The 24,480-nt window shown below is 43.8% G+C and overlaps 2 protein-coding genes across 4 annotated transcripts in view; both read right to left on the bottom strand.

Annotated features, from left to right (window-relative positions):
- Nucleotides 1-24,480, bottom strand: part of LOC143020936 (flavin reductase (NADPH)-like) — a 58,947-nt gene that overhangs the window by 32,217 nt on the left and 2,250 nt on the right. Inside the window, exon 1 of one of the 2 annotated variants that reach the window (XM_076177922.1) lies at nucleotides 15,793-15,921. The exons of the other annotated variant lie outside the window; for it this stretch is intronic. Within the exon in view, the coding sequence (XP_076034037.1) occupies nucleotides 15,793-15,817 (25 nt within the window). The 5' untranslated portion in view covers nucleotides 15,818-15,921. Of the gene's footprint in view, nucleotides 1-15,792; nucleotides 15,922-24,480 lie in introns of those variants that run through there. 2 annotated transcript variants of the gene reach the window in all.
- The window catches only part of LOC143020935 (methylglutaconyl-CoA hydratase, mitochondrial), a 45,152-nt gene that overhangs the window by 18,648 nt on the left and 2,024 nt on the right, over nucleotides 1-24,480 (bottom strand). The gene's annotated exons all lie outside the window — the stretch shown is intronic.

The raw sequence follows: 24,480 nt of genomic DNA, 5'->3' as shown, positions 1-24,480 counted from the left end.
CATTCGTTAAAGTCCTAAGGCTAGCTGGTCGCTCTTGAAGTAAGCAAGTAACTTTGTACAAATGAAAATTTTCCTGAACAAAACATTACGAGATCGTCTTTAGGTTCTTCGCTCTTTTTCTGTGTGTGCGCGCGCGCACACGCACACACATAGGCTTCATGATTTAGCGGTGCCGATTCGAGCTGCTAAATAAATGGTTCTGAGTACGTTCCCCACCCAAGGCTGTGAAGCACAAAACTGAAAGTCAGCAACCCGTTCTCTTGGGCAAGGGGTTGTGTGTGTGTGTTTGTTTGTTTGTTTGTTTGTGTGTGTGTGTGGTATGTGTGCGAGAGAGAAAGAGAGAGAGAGAGAGATAAAACAGCATTAACCTTTGATCGTGTCATATATGAAATGAGTTCTAATTCGGGTGGGTAACCGTTGTCGATCACGAGTCCAGAACATAATCCAAGACCATGATGAATCACACACACAAAAACCACGCCTGCGTGCACACACACAGTACACAAAGCCAGCAGCCATCTGCCACTCGCAAAATAACTGAAGCGTGCATTGTCACGCAAGCCAGGCAGCCAACCAGTAAGGCATCCATAAAAAACGGTAACTCCCTCTCTTCCTCCTTCACACACACTCACACGCACACAGCCAGTGGACGGTAAGGTCCCACCCAGTCTTGTTATCAAATATATCCCCCAAGGGACCTCATCTCATGACGAAAGATTCCCCCGATTCCTGCAGGCATCAAGGACACTTTGGGGTCAACGAATCACGGAAGAGGTGTGGCGGTTCCTCTAAATCCTGCTGTCGTCACCGTTCCCACCGCAAATCAGTTCTCCACCTGTCCATACACACACACACACAAGCGCGCGCGTACATATACGAACACAAGTCGCATGCATTCAGTCACACACACATGCACACACACACAGGAGTTTCACGGGGGGAAAACAAGGTGGTCTGTTGATTAAAATATTTACCCGGTGCCCAAAACAGACTTCAGACTGAATTCCTTTCAAACGATGTTTACTTTCCTGGCAGGAAATGATTCGCCCTTACATATCCGTTAGTATCATAGCCTATGATTACCTTCATGCATCAGGATCTAAGAAGCTTAGCGTGGGCAAATATCTAATAACACATGATGAAGCATGTAAGATGCATCTTTGATGGAAGTAGCTACAACGTCGGGGTCCAAAACACACACACACATGTACAGGTGCACAACATCTGTAGCCCTGCCCAAGGGCTATGGTGCAGGACAGAGAAAAGACGTGGCCCTGTTATCAGCTACAAGGATCCCCTGAGACGGTGTTTCAACGCCAAGACACTCTCCAGACTCTCAGCTTTACTCCCGGAAGCAATGCATCAAATGTAAACAGAACTCCAACTACAGTAGCACTACGGAATACCTCCCGGCGCCTCTTTGAGAGAAAGATACAAATAAATATATAAAGAGAGATAGAGGGGGGGTATGAAAACAGGTATAGAGAGGGAAAGTGACAAATGGGGAAAAAATGGGGAAGTGGGAGAGAAACAGATACAGTATAGTTAGAGAGAGAGAGAGAGAGAGAGAGAGAGAGAGAGAGAGAGAGAGAGAGAGAGAGAGAGAGAGAGAGCCCTGGGGCGATGCTTCATCTTCAATAAAGGACCAGAATCCGGCCCACAGTAGCAGTTCATATGAACTTCTACGAACAATGCAGCACGCAGCATTCCTCGGTCCGAGCTGCATCAATAGTAATCCATAAGTCCATGCAAGTAGACGGAACGGAGGAGAGACGCACGACACACTACGGAATGTGCGAGTCGACGACCTACGATCGAAACCCAAATGGATGACGCGGCAAAATAAAGAAATAGAATAAAACAAACAAGGAGATAAATTATGTACATATTAGAGTTATTCTTGTTCAATGGTTTGGTGGATTCGACCTTGCTAACCATTAAACGGACTCTTCATTCTCCGAATCGAAAGGCTACCGATAAATGCCACCTGCCATGACCGTTGGAGCGCGGGCTGTATCGAAACACCCGGCGTCGGTTATAATAAAATTTCTACAGTGCAACTCGGGCGGCAGAGAGGGGATGACGCGAGCATTCCCACGCTGTCAACGGTTCATGGAAGTGACATAATCAACACGGCGACAGATTCCAGAATAATAACATAAATAAATAAATAAATGCAAGGGTTCCCCCAATCAACCAATACGTTGTCCTCTCTCGGGTCACCTCGATCTGAATGGAATCGTCTGGGCACAACACCCCGAAGTATGCGACACTGTTGAAGGGTCTGATTAATGCCCCAGAGTCGACGACATTCGTCAGGAGGCTCCACGTCAGCTCCCGGGAGATCCGTGACGCGTCGATCTGCTGACATCAAGGCTCTGATTAAGATATCCGGTTCGTTACTCACATGAAACACTTCAAATCTCCACGACTTCATAGGGAAAGATGAGACACATGGGTCAAGTTCTAACACACACACATACACCACACGACTCACATGGCGCAGTGGTAGCATACGCGGCCGCCACTACGGCGGTCCGGGTTCGAATCCCGCCCAGGGCTGAAATAATTTCAGTATCGCTGCGCTGCGGGTTGTTACTCCAACTCTCGTGGGCGGGGAGTTGTGTGTGTGTGTGTGTGTGTAAGGTCACAGTATTACCCATAGATCGGTCATACGAGATCTGAGCTCTCATCTGGGAGGGAAATAGCTGTCGATCACGAGTCCAACACGTGATCCAAGACCATGGTGAATCACACACACACCCTCACCACTCCATCCGTCACCATATAATTTTGTGGGTAGGCTACGTGTGCGCGCGCGCGCGCGTGTGTGTGTATGTGTGTGTGTGCGCGTGCGCGACCGAAGAACCGTCATCTGTCATTAGAAGTGACCATATAAGGGACTGGATTCGAAATATGAAAGAAGAGGACATCAGCCAAAAGCAGTCAACCACTTACGCCACGCCATTTCCCTACGGGTGTATGAATAAGAGGCTTTGGGTACGTAGAAATGTCCACAAAGAATCCGATGCTCACTGAGCCTCGCCACAGGCCAAAAGGTCGCATCCCGGTTTGCTTTCCATTGTAGTCCAACCGTGGAGGCTTGTGGGCTACAAGGCAGGAATTTAAATGCTATACCATCATGTTCACATATAAAGCAGAACAAGAGAATAATAGATGGAGGAGACTACAAAATGTTTCAAGATCTGGACAATTTACAAGCAAGATCTCGACATTCGACAAATATTGTATATAAGCAAAACTGTGGGTGAAATATTAGACTATTGACGAACTTAAAGAAAGTTTACTTAAGAACATAAGAACGAAAGAGAATGCAAGAGAACATAAGGCCTACACTAGGCAATTCCATGTCCATTACCACCTATCGTCCCCATTCCTAAAGTTCGTAGTATTTGAACGAGATGATAGTGAAGAAAAATCATAGAATGATCCGTCCTTGATTGGTGTATGCAGCAGTGATATGGTCTCCGTTCAAAGTATAAACAACAGAAAATAGATAAAAGAACGACCAGTTTGGTTCACAGCCTTGCTGTACTTTGGAGAAAAAAAATTGTCAATCTGATTTGGATAAACAGACGATTTCATTCATGAGCGTAAGGTAAGGTTTGTCCCGAGACTGAAATAGCGGCCCAGTCGAACGCGGTAGTCAACGCTTCTCTCCTCTGCGGCAATATGGCGCACAAGAGCTGGAACCATCGAGGCTCGTCAAGGAGATTTAAGGAGGGATAATAACAATTAAACCAGATCAGGTTTTTTTTTTATTGAGTGGGAAGTAGTCTTCTATCATAAAACAATTATATGTACCTATGGTCCATAGGGGTGCCATGAAGTCCTAATTCTGAAGGCATAAAACTTATGGAACTAATACTCGCTGTGTGTGTGTGTGTGTGTGTGTGTGTGTGTGTGTGTGTGTGTGTGTGCGTGTGTGCGAGAGAGAGGGAGGGAGGGAGACAGTGATAGGTCAAGCGCAGTGTATACTATATGTCACTTCTGGCTATCGCGAAATGTCAAGTGCTTCTTCGAATCTGCTTAATCATACACTTCGTTCTGTTGATTGAAGTGCACTTCACCGAGAGAAAGTTGGGGAGGGTGGAGGGAGGGAGAGAGAGAGAAAGAGAGAGAATGAGAAGTACGAAGAATGAATAAGAGTAAGAAAGAGAACAGGGAATTAATTACGAATTCCGTGTGTGTGTGTGTGTGTGTGTGCGCGTGTACTATCGTATGTACGCATGTGTACATTTCCAAATACGTTCATAATGCGGGGTTTGTATTTCAACCATCGCAGCGACTGATGCACCTGTCATCAATAATACTCGGGTTCGTCACCCCCCAAGGCTTGGCTTACCTGTTACTATTGCAAACATCGCATTGCCCCACAGCCTCGAGGTACTGTCAGCACGCACAAGGATGTGTTCATGGGATCAAGTTTCTTTCCAATGTTAAAAACTAAAGCAGATCAGTTCAGAGTTTAGTTCGTTTCAGTTGTATACTGAAGGACTTCAGTGCCCTGAAGGCAATTGACACCTTAGAGTAGGCAACAAACGAACCGGTGTACGTCTAAGGACTTTGTGGCAAAATCTATACAGATAGTCAAAAGTTTTCGGCCATTTGCTACGTTAACGATGAAATTATTCTAACTTTGGCTGTTGAATACATGTTGCATTTTCCAACATACGATTTGCCATACATGGGTATTTTTGCAAATAAAACATTATTGATGCAATATATATGTTTAGAAATATCACAAATTGAAAAATCGAAGGCACCAACACTACTGAACAAAATCTATGTTCTTTTTTTAGTTTTTCTAGAATCTTCTCGTTCGATGGCTGTCGGCTGTGGATGTCTTGTTAGAGGAACACACGAAGAGAGAAATACTGGGAATCCACAGAAGTGTTCTAACGGGTCATACTAATGTAACTGCCTTATACATTTTGAAAATAACATCCTAATTGCATCTTTGATCCTTTTAGCCCTGTGGTGTAGTATATATTCCTAATAATAAGGACTAGGTGGGCGGGGCCACAGGTGGATCACCAGAAAAAAATACAGAAATTAAATGAATAAATGAACGCTGGGGACTACTGCTATAATGGGTGGGCGTGAGTAGCTTGCAATATGGGCTTAAGTGTGTTGCATGGCTGTATCCTGTGGGATAAAGTTCACTGCCCTTGACTTCTGCACCCACCCTCTCTCCACCTTCACCCCTTAACGTGTGGTTCAGACTCGCCAATATAACACCACAATGACCTCCTCCGCATGGTGACCTTTTATGAATTGCTGTTGCTGAGGCAGCAGCCAGACTGTTTAATTTAGCAGGGGAGAAGGAATGGGGAATAAAATGGGGGGGGGTAAAGAAAAACGGGGTCTAGATCAGTAATGACCCCCACTCCCTCAGGGGTCCATCCCTGATGGAGCCCCCCCCCCCCCCCGTGGGGTTCCAACCCACAAGTAGCCCCCGTCTTTCGACCAAGGGACGACGTTTTCTTGTAGACTCACCACTTCAGTCCTTTGTGTACAGCTCCTCCTGTTCCACCACCGGCACGTCCCCTTCTTGTCCACCACCCTTATTGTGGAGAGAAAAAAAGACCTGTTCTCTTCTACTTCCGCCATTATGAGGCAGACACAAAGCGCGGGACCTTCTATGTTGGCCTTTTAATGAGGAAGTTTGGTTTAAAACGCAGAGTACACACACACACATACACATTATATATATACATATATATATATATATATACATATATAATTGTGTGTGTGTGTGTGTGTAGAATAACAGAATATGGACGCGAAGTAGCAATGAGACAGCTACAGTATGGAATTTTATTCAGAACCTGACGTTTCGACCTCATGGTCGTTCTTCGGTGGATGACAGAACAAATCAAACCCGGCAACCGCTTTCATTCATTAAAAAAAAGTAGTTACGCTGTAAAACAAGGTCTGCAAATCAGCTGAGGTGATGACAGTGCGAAAGCGGCAAGGTCCTCAGTTTCAGATAAAGAGAGAAACAGAGAGAGAGAGAATCGGGACGCATTCTCAAAAGACTATGCCGTAATAACTTCACAAAGAGAAGTCTGGACGTTTAAAGATCTGCCGCATGCCCCGATGTGAAACTGCGCACTCCTGTGGCAGGTTCGTATGTCCGCAAGTTTACCACGCGGCACGGGCCATGGGGAGGAAATAACGGCTAGATAATGCTGGGCATAATGGAGCGGGGCGATGCAATGGACGGTCGGATAGTGTCAACGATTTTTCCCGCTTGCCAGAGTTTCTGTTACCTTGCTATTTTCGAAGAAGAGGAGTGGGAGGAATAAAGAAGATAAGAGGGATAGATAGAAGAATGAAGTGGAACAGGCAGAGGGGAGGGTGAAATGAGAGGAATAAAGAAGGGAAAAGGCCTGAATAGAATAATGTGGAAGAGGAGAGGAGGAGGGATAAGAAACGGTAACAATGAGGATGGGAAATTGTTTGGAAATAATCGAGAGGTGGAGGGGTGGAGGGAGGGAGGGAGGGAGGGGCAAGAAACGAAAAGGAATAGAAGAGTGAAGAGGTGGAAAGAGGTGAGTACGGAGGAAGAGGAGAGGAAATGTAATGGAGAGAGAGAGAGAGAGAGAGAGAGAGAGAGAGAGAGAGAGAGAGAGAGAGAGAGGAAAGAGTGGAGAACTGAGCAGCAAGAGAAAGCGGCTGAAGATAAGAGTGGAAACGAAGAGGATGGGTCGACTGAGGGAACGAGGAAGAACAGAAGGGTAAATAAAGAGGACGAAGGGGAAGAGAAGGAAAGACTTTGAGGTCTTAAAAAAAGGGGGGGGGGAGAAGAGAAACGGAAGAAGAGGGGTCAGGAACACTGAAGAGAGGAGGAGCAAGGGAGGCACGGCGAAGAATGTCAACGCAAATGTCGCGGTGGCGAATGTCATGAGGAAAGGGTTGCCTAACCGAAACGCGCTTACCGTCGTTGCTTTCTACTCCCCCTCCCTCGATTTTTGAACCGTCGGGCTAACCGCCACCACAAGCGACACCTCTTATTAAATTTCCGTATGCAAACACTGTGCCTTTCCCATATATGCTAACATATTTCATTATAGAATAATTTTAATTAAAACACCTCGGGCAGTTTTGGATTTGGAATAGTTTGAAAATACGCTGTTCCCAGACCCACCCCCATCTTGATACGCCTGATCTTTCTGACCAGGTGAATGTTACTGCGGTCTTAGCCATTTATCGTTTTAACACAAGTGAGCCATTTAATAAACTTTACCTCTCACGGTCCAATACATGTGGGTATATTTTCGTCACCTTTTGAGTTAATTAATATCTGGCCTGAAAATTCTAGACTCTTATCAAACTAACTAAAGTCAAGGTCGGTTTAATGGATTGACTGGTGCCCGAAATGTCATACTTTGGTCGCTTCCTGGTCACCCAGTGGGGAAATAATTGTGAAAACATATTGACAAATATTACAACTACATGCCTGACAGGTATGGCAGTAGCATTTAGTGTTTTGTTATATATACAGTATTATACATATTTTCAACCTGATTGAACGTAATATAAACACACACACACAAACTCAAATGCAAGTGAGGCGGGTTGTCAAAGACCATTTTCTTTTCTCCCATGAAATACACTACAGGCGTAACCTACGTTGACGTTCAATACAACTGGGAATATACACCGTTTTCAACACTGTCTTCTGCTATGAAATTACTTGCTCAAACATATTGCATTATTCAATCGAGGGGGTTAATTTGATATAACCAACAAAATTTTAATGGTGTCACTATCCATTACGCCTCATTACAATTTCTATTGCTCGTTAACGTCGACGGCCGAATGAACGAAAACGTGAAATTCTTTGTGATAATGAAATACAACGCTGTTGAAAGGCAATGCAACACTACTCTGATATGCACAAAAATTATTTCGAACTTCTACAAAATACTTAGTTTACAATTTGAATTAAAGATTTAAAAAATTCTCATTCGTACTGCTGTTGTCTTCCACGACTCAAACCAATAAAAAAAATCATATATCATCATCTGCCTATGACGTCATGCAACGTTCTCATGAAAAAGGCTGAAAATTATCCAAACCAGTTGAGTTTGTGGGAATTCAAATACCATCAATACTCGAATACAAGCAACACCGCCATAAATATCACAGGCTGATAACGGTCTGTATCGATTTTCTATGCTCGCCACAAGGAAAAAATATACAATGTAAAATTAAACAAAATTCATACTATGCGACCAAACTTAAGCAGTGAAAGTTCAAATCCAAATACCGCCCCCTTGTATTTCTGGGGCTAAACAATTTCAGTTAATAACAAATGTGGAAATGAACAACGGCATCATAGAACAGGGTGATGGCGTTAATGAAATGGAAATGTCCGAGCCCAATTGAGAGGGTGAAATGTTCTCCACGCGTGACCAACCAACCAATAAATAAATTTATCTTATGCCTTTGGGGCCCTGCAGCTCCAGCCCGCAAGCATTTGCCTAGTTTGCTTATAGGATGGCCGGAGTCTTTCCCCGCGCACGGAAAGAGCAGAGGAAGGGAGAACTCGCATCCTGAGTGGTCAGCCAGGCTGAAAAGCCGGACGTTCACGAGGTATTTGGAGCGTGAAGGGCCCCTATGCACCTTACCCCAGGGAGTGGATACACTAGCACGACAAACAACATATATAATGGGGAATAAAGGACACCTGCCCTATACTCTAAATATTAAATGACCTCATGGGAAAAAATATGTCCCAGTGTGAATACGAGATGAAAATAGACATGGTGTTTTAATCTTTTTACACATTCAATACTGGGTACAATCTTCCCTATGGTCTTACGAGTAGCGTCCATCTGTTCCACAAAATCTGTCCGAAAGTGAAAAATAGCTAGATATACAAAATACAATAACAGAAAAATGTGTCATGACAGAAATATATCAACAATAAGGAAAAGTGTGTAAAATATTTGTAACTGATAAATAAACCAATTTCTCCAAATTTGTTGGAACATGACTGATGACGTTTGAACATAAGGTGACGCTACGGTTGGTTGGCAGACCTGAACTTCAAACCGTCGCTGTCGACTACACATCAATTCTCCCCCCATCGCGGGCAGGTGGACACGCTCACCGCCAAATGATGTACAGATAAAGTCACACACACAGAAAAAAGTGGTGTAATGGAGGGGGCACGAAGATAAGAATTCTTGGTGATAAACAAGAAATTTATAAAAATGGGTAGAAATGTAATGCTCGAACAGGTATACCACACACATTAGGTCTTAAACTCACGTATACCCGGTGATTACAGGAAAGACCGACACTGCAGTGGACATTTTGTCCGTACTCGCATCCGGCCACATTCACGAGTAAACATTTTTCTATGGTAAACAATATACACATTTGAATTATTCAAACACTACCGCGCAATACGTACGCTGACGCTTTGACTAGCTATAAAGCTAAATAAAATCCAATTTTCACATCATTGATTTCGTTCTGACTAGCGCCACATGGGTAAAAACAATTTTAACTTAAAAATAACAAATGGAATTATATATATATATATATATATATATATATATATATATATATATATATATATATATATATATGCGAATAAATCACAAAAACCCGTGATTCACAACTCCTTTGAAAATGTCTTATGGACGAAAACGGTCGCTCCCCTTTCATTTTATTTTACACATAGTGTTATTACACACACACACACACACACACACACACACCCATATATATATATATATATATATATATATATATATATATATGTATATATATATATGTTTATATCAGTATATATATATATATGTACCATCGGGGAGAGGCAGGACGCCATTACAAAGTCCTCCACTGAGATGGACGTCAAATGGAAATATACCTCTGCCCTTATCTACCAGCAGGCCATCAACGTCCTCCCAATTACCAGATGCGGCTTCGAGGGGCTGGCATTGATCTACAGACCAAATCCAACATTCTAATTAGTTTCCATCATTTTCCCACACTGCCACGAAGTTTATGAGAATGTTCGAGGACCGTTGCCAGCTTCCGTAGGGCCCCGGGTTTTCGCCCAGAGAAAGTCGTGGCAACGATTAATAACCGTCGGCGTGCGTGCAGAGAAAGTATGAAGTCGCACCATCGGAGTGGAAGGGGTGAAGTGAATTGTGGGGGGGAGGGGGAGGAGGTGGAAGGGCTACCGAGATGAAGTGGATGGTGAGATAGAAGGGATGTAAGGTGTAGGGGGGGGGTGGAGGAGGAGGGTTGTGTGTGAAATGAGTAGAGGAAAATTTCCCTAAAATCTTATCGCACGAGAAACGCACATGCTACTACGATGAGCACCGACATTATTTTCGACCAAACGCCAAACGATTAAATTCATCTCGAACTTTCGCTGCAGTAGAATCCATTATTTCTTTTCTGGTTCCAACCAATCTTACTCAATTGGGGGCTTGAACACTGTAGAAGATCAATTGTATTCTTTCCGCGTAGAAAGATCTAGATTCAATGAAATCTTAATCTGGTCATGGATCTGTAGTTTATGCAGCGCTGTTTCTTAAGACTCCTTGAAATCACGCCAATACTGAATAAAATCGCCTGACATCCACTAACTTTTAGTTTTCGATTTGTGATCCCCTTAATAGAGTTCCCCCCTGGGGAGGAAGGGAGTTCTGGACCATCCCAAATGTTAAGGACCCCGATCCTGATTTGTTTTCATCGAGCGACCCCGATTTTCCTTCCACCTTGTCAAATCGTGACCCAAATCTGCCGAGGCGAGGCCTCCTTTGTAATATGACATTTGCTATATTTAACCCGATTTTCTGTGGGTAATTTTATTCAACTGAACGAAGCCTCCATCCAGATTTTATGTATTATCCCTTTGGGATATTTAACTCATGCATTCATTCTGGCTGGCTTCAGGCGATTTCATTCATATATTAACAAAAAACATTCCCGTTTTCCGCGGTTGAATCCCATCTTGATTACTCTTTTGTCTTCCGACGTCGACGTAACAACTTCGAAAATTCTGAGAAAGACCAGGAAATGAGAGACTCCGGTCCACCTCGGGTGAAGCTGGAGATGACGCTTAAGGTTTCTTGCCGCCGAAGACAGCAACCGAACTCTCGAGTAATTTTTCACTGTCACAACCAGCCCGAACCAAGACCAACCCGGAAGTATGTGACGCCATCTTGGAAAGAAGATCCTGGATTGCATTAACGACCGCAACCGGGCAAGTACAAATTTTTGCGTTAGATCTGCATAAAAAGGCAATGTAATTAGCAAGAAAAAATATACCCATACTAGCAATAATTACATTGTCACTAATAGCAATTATATTATTACAGGTTACCACCGTTTTACAGCGGATATCTTTTCAACAATGTGACAAATATTAACCTGTATTATCGTGGCTTCGCCAAACTATTCTATTCAGAGAACCCCTGCAGTTTATGGTCATAAACTAAATACCACCCGAATACATATATATATATATATATATATATATATATATATATATATACACACACACTAAATTGATTAATGAAATTTCAGTGCCAGACATTCAAAACTATGGTATTAAACCGACACACGTGTACACACAGAGATTACCTCCCCTACCGTTGCACCAGCCAGGCAACTGCAAGTAGGCACAAACGGAAGCACAGGCCGCGCACAGAAATCGATGCCTAATCCCTCCCGTTCCGAGTGGCACTTTTCCTCTCATTCTGGCTGCTTTCATTTACCCCTCCGACACCGAACACCCCCACACCGGTTGGCACTGTTCAGTTTGCTGTAAGGTTATTTCATTCATCTCTATAGTACCTATCAGTAGTCATCATCACGTCTTTCCCCGTAAGGGGTAGAGTGGCCGTGTCAATGCATACACCCACCCAACCCATTCACTGTCTCGCCCATTCCTATCACCTCTTAGATGAAAGGTCATCCCAGTTCCCCTGCTACATTGCTCGGGTTGAAGGCAATGAAGTAAGACACAGCAACGAAGATGTTAAAATGGTGTTAATCTCCTCCCGTGGGGCATAGCTAACCCTCTCCCCTCCTTCCCCCATATAAAGAATAATAAAAGACATTTCATAAGCGTGCGTGCTCGTAAGTCAGAGATGAAAAATTATACGAGGCAGCACACTCGTACACGCTTACATTTCTTCCCCCCAGCAAAGAATTACACAAAAGCCAAAAGGCAGCAGCGGCCCTTTGATTTTTACGAAATTTCCATGACCCCGTGCGAGGGTCTGGTTCACCCTTTTCCCAGATTATTTCATTCAGCCGTGGGGTAGAAAGACGGTCTTGAGTATTGGACAACCATAACGGTAGCGCCCACATTTTTTAAGTGTCAGACTATTTCATTCAACTGAAAGGGAACAAGGACCGGCACCGTGATATAATTTATTTATCTAATTCAACCTTTACAACTCCCTGAGGTCTTATGTTTCTCCAACTTTAGTTTAATTTCCAGGCACTTGCATTTTGCAGTGAACGCTGAGCAATAACAGTTTCACCAGGTCAGAAAAGGCACACTTTATGGCAACACATCTTTACTGGCTGATGTTGCCAAAATGCGAATCTAACTTTTCTCAGACCCAGTATAAATGCATATCTTATTCAGTAAGACCATGCATTTGCAAGGGTCCAAGCTCGAAATATCACGCGTCGTGTGATTTTATTACGGGATTGCAGGCCCTGGAAATAATCTTCAGATTAGTAGAATCTTAATCCAAAAGAAACCGCGCAGCTCCCCATTGTCATCATAATTCCCGGGGGCATTCAAAACTTGCACCACGTAAACAAACGCCCAATGTAACACATTTCATTTTCCAAGTAGGCGGGGCTTCCAGGGCCATAGTGCCACGAACGCCATGCACGTAGTGCCTCTCCGTGTGGGAGTAGTCCTCCCTCCCTCATTCATAAGCTTCATGAATCGACTTTCGGAGACCCGGCTGCGCTCGCGCGCGCCCCCTCCGAAGGGAGGCTGGGCGGGAAACTCCAGCGCCTCTGTCGGTCGATACACGCACCTCCTCATCCCAAGGCCAATGCTGTCGGGGTAAGCCTGACTGGCAAACGTTGGTGTGGTGACGTCATGTCCACTAGTCACTTTATAACGGCCGTTATAAAGACCCTTAATTATTGATATTATAAAAAAAATCGCCAGTCGTGAACAATGCTTTCCACTAATTGAAATTAGAATTTTACTATCTTCATTTACTCTACTTGTTAACAATTGCGGGGAGATTTTATACACAAGCCAGATAAAAGAGAAAATCAGGTAAAAATATACTTTCTAAATGTAGAGAGCCGGAGGTGACGAAATGAGATATCCACATTACATTGAATAATCTGGGCATACATCATTCAGCACTATATCATAAAAAAATTTATCGCTCTTATCATTGCTACCATCATTCTTATCACAATTCTTAATTTACCCAACCAAGACGAGGAAAGTCTGTGAAAATAATTATTCAAATAGTGATGGCCATTTCACAGAAGAGATTGTCACAGAGAGTAAAATAAAGATGGAGGGTAGCAAACGAGAGGTACAGTAGAAGTGATCAATATACTTTCATTTTTTGCGTGGATATTAGTTTCGCATAATAAACGAGTGCTCCGTGACTGGTCTATAGTGATGTCACTAAAACAAATATTGAAGCCAAACTATTTTACTCAACTTGGGGACACGGGCACGACATGTTATGATGATGACTTTATCATTACCTTCTGATTAACGCCATTCTTTTTTCGTCACGGGAAAACCCTCCCGTGCAGAGGAAAATATTTTAAAAATACTTTGTTAGATCGAGGGTTTTGTTACCATCTCCACGCCCAAAACGTAATTAAAAAAGAAAAATGCCCAAGCATGCTGGAACACTGAATGAGCCGAGCGGGAAAAAATGCCGCGAAAGTTGACCGCCTCCAACACTAAGGCTAACGATGAGGTTCGTTTTTTGTTTAATTTTCCTCAGGGAATTTTGAATCCAATCTAGCGGTGGCGCTTGAGAGCAATACCGATATACAAGTCTGCCATACTGGCATAATTTTTATTTGTCTTGCGTAAAACAGGTAAATAAATGAAATAAAAAGGGAGGTATTCGCGGTACCAAATGGATATAGTAGTAACAATATCAGTAATGAGAGCAACATTCAATCGTCATAATAAAATCAGGACTAAAAATGAATGTCTTAAGACGCATGGCATCTTTGAAGTGGCTTCATATGCGCAGAAAAGATATGTAATATAAAAATGATAAATAAATAAACAAAACAACAAAGAACAAGAAAGCCCAACTCTCCAGTGCACCTGTTTAAAGACATTATCACACTGAGCTATTTAATAACTATCGTACACTATTTTGTGTACTCAACAATTTACACACAATGTCATTTGATATGATGGAGGAAATTTACATTCCTGTAACATACCAGACTCCTGTGGCAAACATGTTCCAACAGTCAGAGGAAATATAGCCCAGTGCAATAGTGCCTTAACTCCGTCACCTTTGCCCTGTGTGCAAGGAGTGCCGAGGTATGCAGTAGACCCAGGTAGCTGACGAATCAACCGGGAACTCATAGCGGAGCGAGGTCGAAAAGACTGCTCCACAGCAGAACAGATGTGATTGTGATTACATTCAACATGTGTGGATGAAACTACAGGAGGGGCTTCCTCGGCTGAATAAAATAGTCTGGCAACAGCCACAAAAACACGTACACATTGGTTTTCGAACTTAAACCTTTTAACGAAAGGTTCACCAAATTCCAATCCTCATTATTTTCGTCACACATAATGTCTATTTAGTGACACAGCGATGACACACACATACAAATATGCACGTGGGTTATCGTTTCCTTTCCTGGTACTGCTCCATCCTGTTGGAAAGGGGAGGGCAACTTGAAAGCAACAGAAAAACAAGAAGGAGTGTGACAGAGAGAGGGCGAAAGGGGGGGGGATGCGGGGAGCGGAGAGAGAGGATGAGGGTCTAAAGAGATGAGATACTCAACACCGAGTCAGCCTTTTTGATGTGGACGATGTGTCGAAAATGAAAAGAGAGAGAGAGAGAGGTGACAGTGGAACAGGAACAACGTGCAGACCAGTCACCTACTTTGTACGAATGCAAATACAGCTTCTTCACTTTTGAGATCGTCAAAAGTAAAACAAACATCTTACTACATAACTAAAAACAAAAAAGAAAATGATCGCCGAGGAATGAACAAAGTGCATATCAATTCGACACTGAGTGCAGACTGTTTTGGAAATGCAACTCCCGAGCATAGAGGATGGTACACGAGTACCACACACGATTCGCTCAGTCCCGCTGATGCATCTCGGGAATGCAGCCGACCGCGACTACTCTGCCCCCGTGCAAACTTACTGTTTGCGCTCACTACAGTTATATATATATATATATATATATATATATATATATATATATATAGATATATATGTATATATATATACACATATATATACATATATGTATATGTATATATATATATATATATATATATACATGTATATACACATATATATACATATATGTATATATATACATACATACATAAAAACACAGATACAGTATGTGTGTGTTTATGTGTGTACATAAAATTGCTTCAACGTCCCGCCTACAGTAACGGTTCGCAATGAGGAAGTCGCGCCCTCCTGTGGTTCCTAAACGTGGACTCCGACCCTCTGTCATGGTTTCGTCGCTGTTGGCGGGCCTAACACCCTATACTCATACCGTACAAACACACCTTTTGTACGGCTTCCTTGGCGCATAGAGAATTCGACACCCTTCTGGCAGACTCGCACCCGGGGGCACCGAAGCTTGCGAAGGATTCAACACCCTCTGACACTAGTGGGTGTGTCCGAAGTCGACACAAGACAGTGCCACACTGACACCCACGTGCCAAGGCGGGGCTGTGTTACACCCTTACGCATAATTGAACATTTGAAGAAAAAATGTATAAATAAGATTGTCAACTCAACGGCTGTGCTTCCCACACACACACACACAGTCCTGGTCTCTCCTCATGAACACAAAGCTACTATGACAACACATTATGTAAAGGTACATGTTTATATTTAAGTACGCTGTGATGTGCCACAGCCCCCTAGTTTTATTCTGCCTGCCGTTAGGCTATTTTAGCCAGTTGTACATGGCTCTGTGACGGGTTCATTCGTCATAAGTTTACTTGGAATTGCTTTGGTTTGGACTTTCCTTCTATGAGTAGGCATACGCCCACGTCTGACGACAGACGACCACGGACGGGCAACGATTTTGTTATTATATAAAAAAAGAAGAAGCTGCAATTACATATTTCAGAAATTTGAAGACTAATTTCATATGCGGACAAGAATCCAGCCTGAAAGACCAAAGGCAGGATGTCTTAACCTCTTGACCTCAGCACCCTGTATAGTCAGGTCTAGATAGTGTAGCAACCACTATACGTAAGGCTACAGAGACTACCGATGCTACATTAAGACAGGGAACAGGTTTCTCAAGCACCCTGAAGATTTAAGCACCCAAGGCATAGTCCAGGACGGTTTTGTGGGAAGTCCAGGATACGACTGTGCCCCAAGCTCTTTGTTCAGTTTCAGTGTAAAACAAAATGGGGAATTTCAATAAACTAACCTTTTTGACAACTTTGATGATTGCATCTGAATATAAAACGAAAGTTATCTTGAAAGATGGCATGCCAGGTCTGAGGTGTTTTGCACCTAAAACTATTTTCTAATTAAATGTATATAAATTAATCCACAAATAACTAGGGTGCTGAAATTACTTTTAATACATTTCAAATAGAGATGCCAGAAACGCACTCGACACCCTCATCTGTATCAATCATTTCAATGCAGTAACTTACCAGCGAGCCGGTGCGGAATGTCAAGATGGCAATTGACAGTCACTTGGATTTTGAGATACTATGCGTCTCTGAATTAATTTCCTTTTTTTTTAAATATAAATGTGGTGTTTGTATAGGTGAAGTCAACATGCTCTTGTCTCCTTGTGATGAGAAAATGGTGGAACAAAACGAGAGCTGAAAAGCATTATCTTGGACTACGTCCAGAGCCCACCTCCAGGTGGTGATATTCATAAACTTCGGAAACGGACGGCATGGGGGAGATAAGCCTTACTGACGTCCGGCCAGCAAGCCCCAACTCGTGCAGACGCCCGTCCCTGGTCCCATGGGTGTAGACCACCACGCCTCTTGTGATTTAAATACAGGACAATTGCGCCTTTGACTACCGCGGTGCATACTACGCTACCTCACCCGCGCCTGCACGCCCTGGTCCACACTCAGTGGACAATTGATCCTTAGTGGGCCACTAACCGAAAGCAAGTGGTAGTGGATAAATTACGATTAAACTCAATGCTGAAACGATTTCCAGAAGGATCACTAACAGTAGTACATAAGAATGGGTGTTAATACGTTGAGACTCCCTACCATAGCTCCACAATTGTTCCACTTCTGCGTCCACCTACGTGGTGTAGCCACACCCTTAGCTGCGCACTGGGCCTGTGACCTCGTGCAGGCCTTCGTATCCCGGGACCTTATCGTGCGCTAGTTTCTAAAAAAGAAATAGATTTACTCCACCTCCCCCCTCACCCCACCCCCGTTATCCCACGAAAGTTTTCCGCGCGGACGGAGGATTCCCGGGTGGAAAAAAAAGTGGTCGGAAATACAACGCCAGGAAGCCAGAGGCGAAAACGGCAAGGCAGCCTTTACAGGTCCTGAATATACCGAAACAAAGGATAAAAAAGGGGAAACAAAATATGAGATATCCGGATAAAAAAAAGGCAAACAGGCAAAGGAGGAAAGGACTAAAAGAAGGAACAGCGTGCCCCTCCGCCAACATCCTGGTTGGTCCGCCCAAACATCCCGAGCTTCTTCCGCGAGCGTTGAACAAAATCATATTTACATTACAGTTGCTGTCCTGTCGCACACACCACCTCCTCCTCCTCCTCCTCCCCCTCCACCGGTCCCCTATGGGCACTCTTGTGTGTGTGCACCCTTGTCTAACTGTCCTGTCTTGCCTCGTCCCTGCCCTCGACTTGCCAGTCCTGCCAACAACCAGTGACCTGTTCTCTGTTTAGGCCAGTTTGTGGAGACCCATTTGTTATGTTGTTCTGTTTAACGCCTAACAATTCTATTTACCTCTCAGGTAGTGCCGGGCCATGGCGGGCCAAAACGAGTCCTCGCTTGGCCCGTAACTAAGTGGTATGATAACTGATTCTCTCTTTCCGATCCTCGCCAAACATTTTAGTGTTTTATGCATTGAACTCGAGTCTTAAAAACTTAATGTGAATCATTTACACAATCAGGTACATTAACGAGCTCTCTGCCAGGTGCACCCTTCACGGGAACAAGCCTACCGCTGACGTCGCAAAAGAGGAGGCTAACGTTACACTGACGTCATCCCTGCCCGTCTCGGGAGGAACTCCCCTGCCAAGGCTTCCCGCCCACTTCGGAGCTTGGTTCTGCCACGCCCAGACTCTTGTCCAAGATCTCGTCTCTGACCACGAGATAAGGAGAGAGAGAGAGAGAGAGAGAGAGAGAGAGAGAGAGAGAGAGCATACTACAGCGAAGACGACTCAATATCAAAATGATACATGGAGTCAAAAATTTGCATTACGAGGAGAGGCTTAGGCACCTTAACTTACACTCTCTCGAAAGACGCAGTGTGCGGGGTGGTCTAATAGAGGTGTTCAAGTGGATCAAAGGTTTTAACAAGGGTTATGCAAACAAGGTCATCATATTAAGACAACAGGGCAGGGCTCGCAGTAATGGATTTAAACTGTAACTATCAGTTGTTTTAAAAAACGGTTAGACAACTTTATGGATGGGGATGACAAGTGGTGATGGGTATGGAGCTGCCTTGTGTAGGCCTTATGATCTCTTGCAGTCTCTTTCATTCTGTTTTTATACAAATCTACCACAACGCGTCAGAACCTGCGTCTTATAAGCCATTCCCACACACTATGTAGTCTGCCTATGCAGTTCCTCCACCCCACCATACCTTCCTCAACATACCCACGTTATTACCATACTTATTTGAACACAAATACTGTAGACCCTAATTGAAATATAGCATGTCTCGTCAAACTACAGACTATTTACACAAGCTCCACAGGTCTGCAACCACCACTGAGGGTCCTGACCAACCGAGGCGAATCTCCAGGGTGTCATGGAAAATCCCTTAAGGAACTTGGTGGGTGGGAGCTTTGGGAAGAGGAATTTCATCAGCATAAGAGAAAGCTTCGCTGAATGATACATACTAATTCCGAATATGTTGTGGTCGAGTCAAGCACTAGAGGCTATCGTATGCATCTGGAATATTCTCACCCAAGACCTGTTGTCATGGGCCATCGTATTCCAGCGCTTCTGTCCTTGTGGACAATCTATCGTGCGTTAACTTTAGATCCCAAAAGATCGTTAAGTCGAGGGTCCCAGTGACGACCGAAATGGTGGCGCAAAAAAGAAAGAAGAAGAAGAAGTAAAGAGAGCGAGGCGGTAAGTACACATTAACACATGCGGGAACATCCATCTGTTCATGTCTGACCACAGGCCTTGAACAAAGCTGATTAATTATAGCTGTCACTACCTCCACCACCAACCACGCTGCCCCCCCCCCACCACCACCACCCCGGCCCCACGTACAGGGACACCTTCCTCGGACACAACCTGACGGAGGAGTGGATGTGTTGCCCTTGAGCGTGACATTGAAGGCTTGGTGCAACTTTTCTTCCCTCCCTTCACCTAAGCCTTCGCGTCCGATTCCATTCTCTTCCCCTGCAGTTTTATGCAACTCTTCCCCCTCCCTCTCCTCCTCCTCCCTGAGATTTGATTAAGTTTCTCTCATTCTTACCTCCCCTTCTCGAAGGCTTTCTGTAGCTCTTCATTCTTCTTCCTTCGCAAGGTTTTATGCTGGTTATTTCCCTCTTTTCCTTCCTGTAGAGAGAAGTAACCTAACCCAACAACCCCCTGTGCGCAGATGTGACCGCCCCAGTCTTCTTTCCAGCCACGGAAACCACTACTCCCCAGTGATGAACCTCCTACTCCCTCGTGACGTCACAAAAACCACGGGCACTATGTGGCACCGTTAGAGTCTATAGTAGTTTGTTTACATCTGGATATCAACATTTACTCGTTCTAGTATCATAACTGTACTCGTGGTTCCCGAGATACAGTGCACGGATCCCCAGGTGCTCCGTCGTTACGGCCAACGGTTCACCAGCGTTTCTGTCCGTGATGCAAGCATTGTAGTTTTCAACAAATCCGTAGTTTATTTAGGAGTATATAAAAGTAAACACTCAACTAATATATCTAAATAATTCTAGAACACTGTGGGTTAAATGTGATGTCCACAAACCCATAAAAGGACATATTCAAGTTTTATAAATTATTATTATTTATCTGTTTATCATTATCGATTTATTTATCTTATTTATCTTATTTATCTATTTATCATTTATTTTTCGCATCCGACCTAGTTATGGACCAAAAGGTCCCCTGTCGGTATGCTCCTCCTTTGTAATCCTTTGTATCGCGCAGCCGCCAAATTAAGGAGTTATCACACTGGGCTATTTTCCTTCAACCTCCGATTAATCGGCGGTACCGCCGACCTCCAGAACTTTTTCGGACGTAAAATCACAATGGCAAACTATTCTGTTTTCTCGACAATCTACACAGAATGTCATTTGATATTTTCGAAGATTTTTATTTCCTCCAGCCTATCAGCTTTCTTCCCGAAAGCTGCGAGCTGCAAATCTGCTCCAACAGTCGGGAGGAAAAATAACCCGGTGTGATGACGCTTTCATGTGGACGTATCAATCGAGGACGCGCGCCAGCACGTCTCATTTCGTGAACGGCTGATGTATACTTGACAAAGCGTAGTTTCGTTGTCTACGTGTTAACTAACCCTAATAACTCGATAACAGATTATATACCAACTCGGTAACATGCCAAACAGTCTTCATCATATTCGTCCAACTATTTTGGGAAATTCTATTACCTATTATTGTTATATAATAATAAAAAAAAGTTAACTTTTGTTGACCGACTACCACCCGACTTCATTCAGAAAGAAAACGACTCAAGAGGAGGAAAATACCCACTACCCCTCCCCCTCCTCTCGATCCCTGTGAATAGCGTCGTTGTGATTCTATTCTCTCAAGAAATTTTCCGAAATGGAAGAGGTGGGACGGGTGTAAACTGTAAAGGTACAAGAGGTGTAAAAAGGAGGAAGGTTATCTTTCTACAGTAAATGCTCGCACGTTGTGACAACTGCATTCTCACACTTCGACAGTCGTCCGTCGTCGTCACTTAGGTTCCCTCCGCCCACGGAGGCGAAGGGTGAGGGTGAGAGGGGGAGCAGGCCTCCCCCAAACATCACAAAGCCCGCCTCTGTTCACTGCATTCTCGTTACACAAATATGATCTCGGTTGCTCGATACATTTACGTATAAAACAACAGCAATCACGCGCAGTGCGATGTGGTTAGGCATGCTAGCCTTTGTCGGAGCTTCTGGGGAAAGACCACATGTCCGTGATGACAAGTGGATTCGAACCACCTATCACTGGTTTCTCGCTTCCAGATGCTGCCGTGAGTGTATATACAAACTAATCGTACTTGTAAGACGGACGTCAGAGATTGTCATCTCCCTGTTGTCAGTCTTCGAAACCCTTCAACACCCTTAATTCCATCTAAATGTTCAACCCTGAGGGGCTGGTACTTGATCTCCGGAATGAGCCCAATATCTCTCGTTATCAACGTCGACTGCATTTCTGTAACCTTTCCACACAAGACCTCACAACCGGCGGCTGTTCATTTTATACTTATTTCAGCCGATGACATATTATTTCCCACACTACAACACCACCACATACAACAGTCCAACGTGTCTTCCCAGAGAGATCTATGGGATGATCCAAGAATCTCTGCCAGCTATTGCATGGCTGCAGGTGTCCAGTGAAACTTGGCAATTATGAAACACATAACATTAAAAAAGTTATATTTTCCCGATGGAAACCGTTACTACAGGGATGGAAAAACAACAGCACAGAGAGAGAGAGAGAGAGAGAGAGAGAGAGAGAGAGAGAGAGAGAGAGAGAGAGAGAGAGAGAGAGAGAGCAACAAAAAGACAGCCTTCAAAATAAACTAATAAAAATATGAACAAGTCAAACGAATAAAAACAATTACAAATAAAAATGCAATATACTATTTCGACTCGACATTACTTGGAATCGCTCCTGATCGGAGGAGGGGAGAGAGGGAGGTGTGGGCGTTCAACGGCGCACCTGCGAGGCTACGATTTGAATTCCCTACCTGACGCCCGACTTACTCTGTCCATCTAAAGCGGCTTAAACAGCCTTCATTAACCATTTCGCTGCACATTGGGAAGGGAGGGGGGGGGTATCCCCCGGCTGAATAAAATCACCTAGCGACAACCAGAATAATAGGAAAGGACCAAGGTAGTATCAATATGAAAACCGCGTCGGTAGCCACATCCTTCACATTGTGGGCAAACGCCGTAACATCGCATAACCACACTCACACCTTTACCCTGACGATTACTATTTTAGAAAGCTCACAGGCAGACTCTTGATCTATCTCCAAGTCTCAACGCAAACATGTTCGCCCTCTCAGCGTCGTCCATGCTAAATTATCCTTCTCGGAGATGAGCCTGTCGACACGGTCATGACTCGAGAGGCGAATCACGTGACTTGTCCGCAGTGCCATGGCCGACGTTCGGTGATAAGTCAGGTTACTTGCTTCATGCTATCATTGCACACGTCCTGGTTTGTAACACCCTAACTCGGGTGATCCTTCGTATCGAAGGCCATGGTAGCCATTTCGTTCGCAAAGGAAATATGAAAGAACGTGAAGTGGTTTGGATTTCTCAATAGTACAGCGAATACAAGGCAACGAGACGAGTCTTGTAGAGCATGTTTGTTATGCCAAACCAACGAAGTGCGCCCGGGGTTTGAATTCATCTGGTTCCAGCTTCGTCATTGGACAATTAGTCTTTCGTGTGAGCTTGATACAGCGTTGTTGTTGTTGTTGTTAGTAATTATCCCGTCGTGTCAATGGATTATTCTTTGAGTAACGGGGGTTATCACAATGGGCTTCACCAGCTCTGACCGTCGCGAGTTCGCGTGAGTAAAAACAATTTCGGTTACAATATTCTATTTTTCAAATCAAACATCAAAATATCTTTACTGTTGAAATGTTCTTACAGATGTCTAGATTTGTGCAAGCGAAGTCATATTCTAGTTTTTCAAATGGAAGCTGGAGGAAGGATGTGGGAGGAAAAATTACCCAGTGTGATAACCCTTTACCGGAGAACACCGACGATCTTGCGGCTGTTGCGAGAGATCCCTCCACCCTCGATATGTTATGGTCGTTGCCTGGCAGCGAGGGCATTGTGTAAAGTACTGCGTTTACCTATCCCCTGCTGATGCATTGCGGCCGTTACAGAGTTCGCCTTTCTCCCACGACAGATTGCAGCAAAGGGGATCGAACCTAGACTTTCGAGGTATAAATGAGAAATAAACGGATAAATAAATAAAATTGGTCACGAAACGAGGCTTTGAACGTCACATTATCTACTTCGCTAACAACAAAGCAATGGTTCCTTCGATGTAGTCGAAGCCTTTAAGGCCAATGCCGCCTTCCCCCACGTCCCCAGGAAGACTTTCTACCCGGCTGCTGCCTTTCGGCGATCACGAGCGAGAAGGGCCGGAGGAACTCCAAGTGGAGGAGGCTCGGTGCACTTCGCCACTTGACTTCGCACTGAAGTACTCTTAGAACTTTTCTTTCCGAAGCGGCCCTGACTACAGGAAATTTATTTATTCTTCATTTTCTACTGCTTCTAGAATTTTGTATATTACAAATACTCTAAGAATAATAATAATGATTTTTTTTTTATAATAGTGTGATAATAATGGATATATAAATTTCGATTACCAGTACCATGTAGCCCTGTGAACAAGGCACCTAATAGAACATATTCTTTAGCTGAGCCATATCCCCGGTCTGAATGAGGTCTTGATCGATGAAGACCTTGTTCAGGGCGGGGCCCACCTAACCCTTCACCTGTACAAGTCATCCATTGTCCGTACCTAATTCAATACCAGCCCACAGGTCAGTAGAGAAGATTGTGGGATTGCGTGGTGAGTGTCAAGCAGTGTAATTATAACATGGTCTTGTATACAGACAAGATTAATAATAGGATGAAAAAAAAAAAAATCAAGAGGGCACCAACACTCAGAAACCAAAAATTTCCTAATATCACATTAAAATTATTGCTACACTATGCTAGTACACTAAACTCTCTTCATAATGTAAACTCTTACCTACAGAAAGGCCAACACAAAACTTGTCAGGAATAAACTCTAATTAAGACTCCTGTATTTCCTATTCTTTCCCATCTCATGC

Source organism: Oratosquilla oratoria, chromosome 41 (assembly GCF_046742065.1).
Source record: "Oratosquilla oratoria isolate Oo_2021 chromosome 41, ASM4674206v1, whole genome shotgun sequence".
Taxonomy (NCBI): Eukaryota; Metazoa; Arthropoda; class Malacostraca; order Stomatopoda; family Squillidae; genus Oratosquilla; species Oratosquilla oratoria.
Note: the sequence above shows the minus strand (reverse complement) of the source record. Positions and strands in the feature narration are given on the sequence as shown.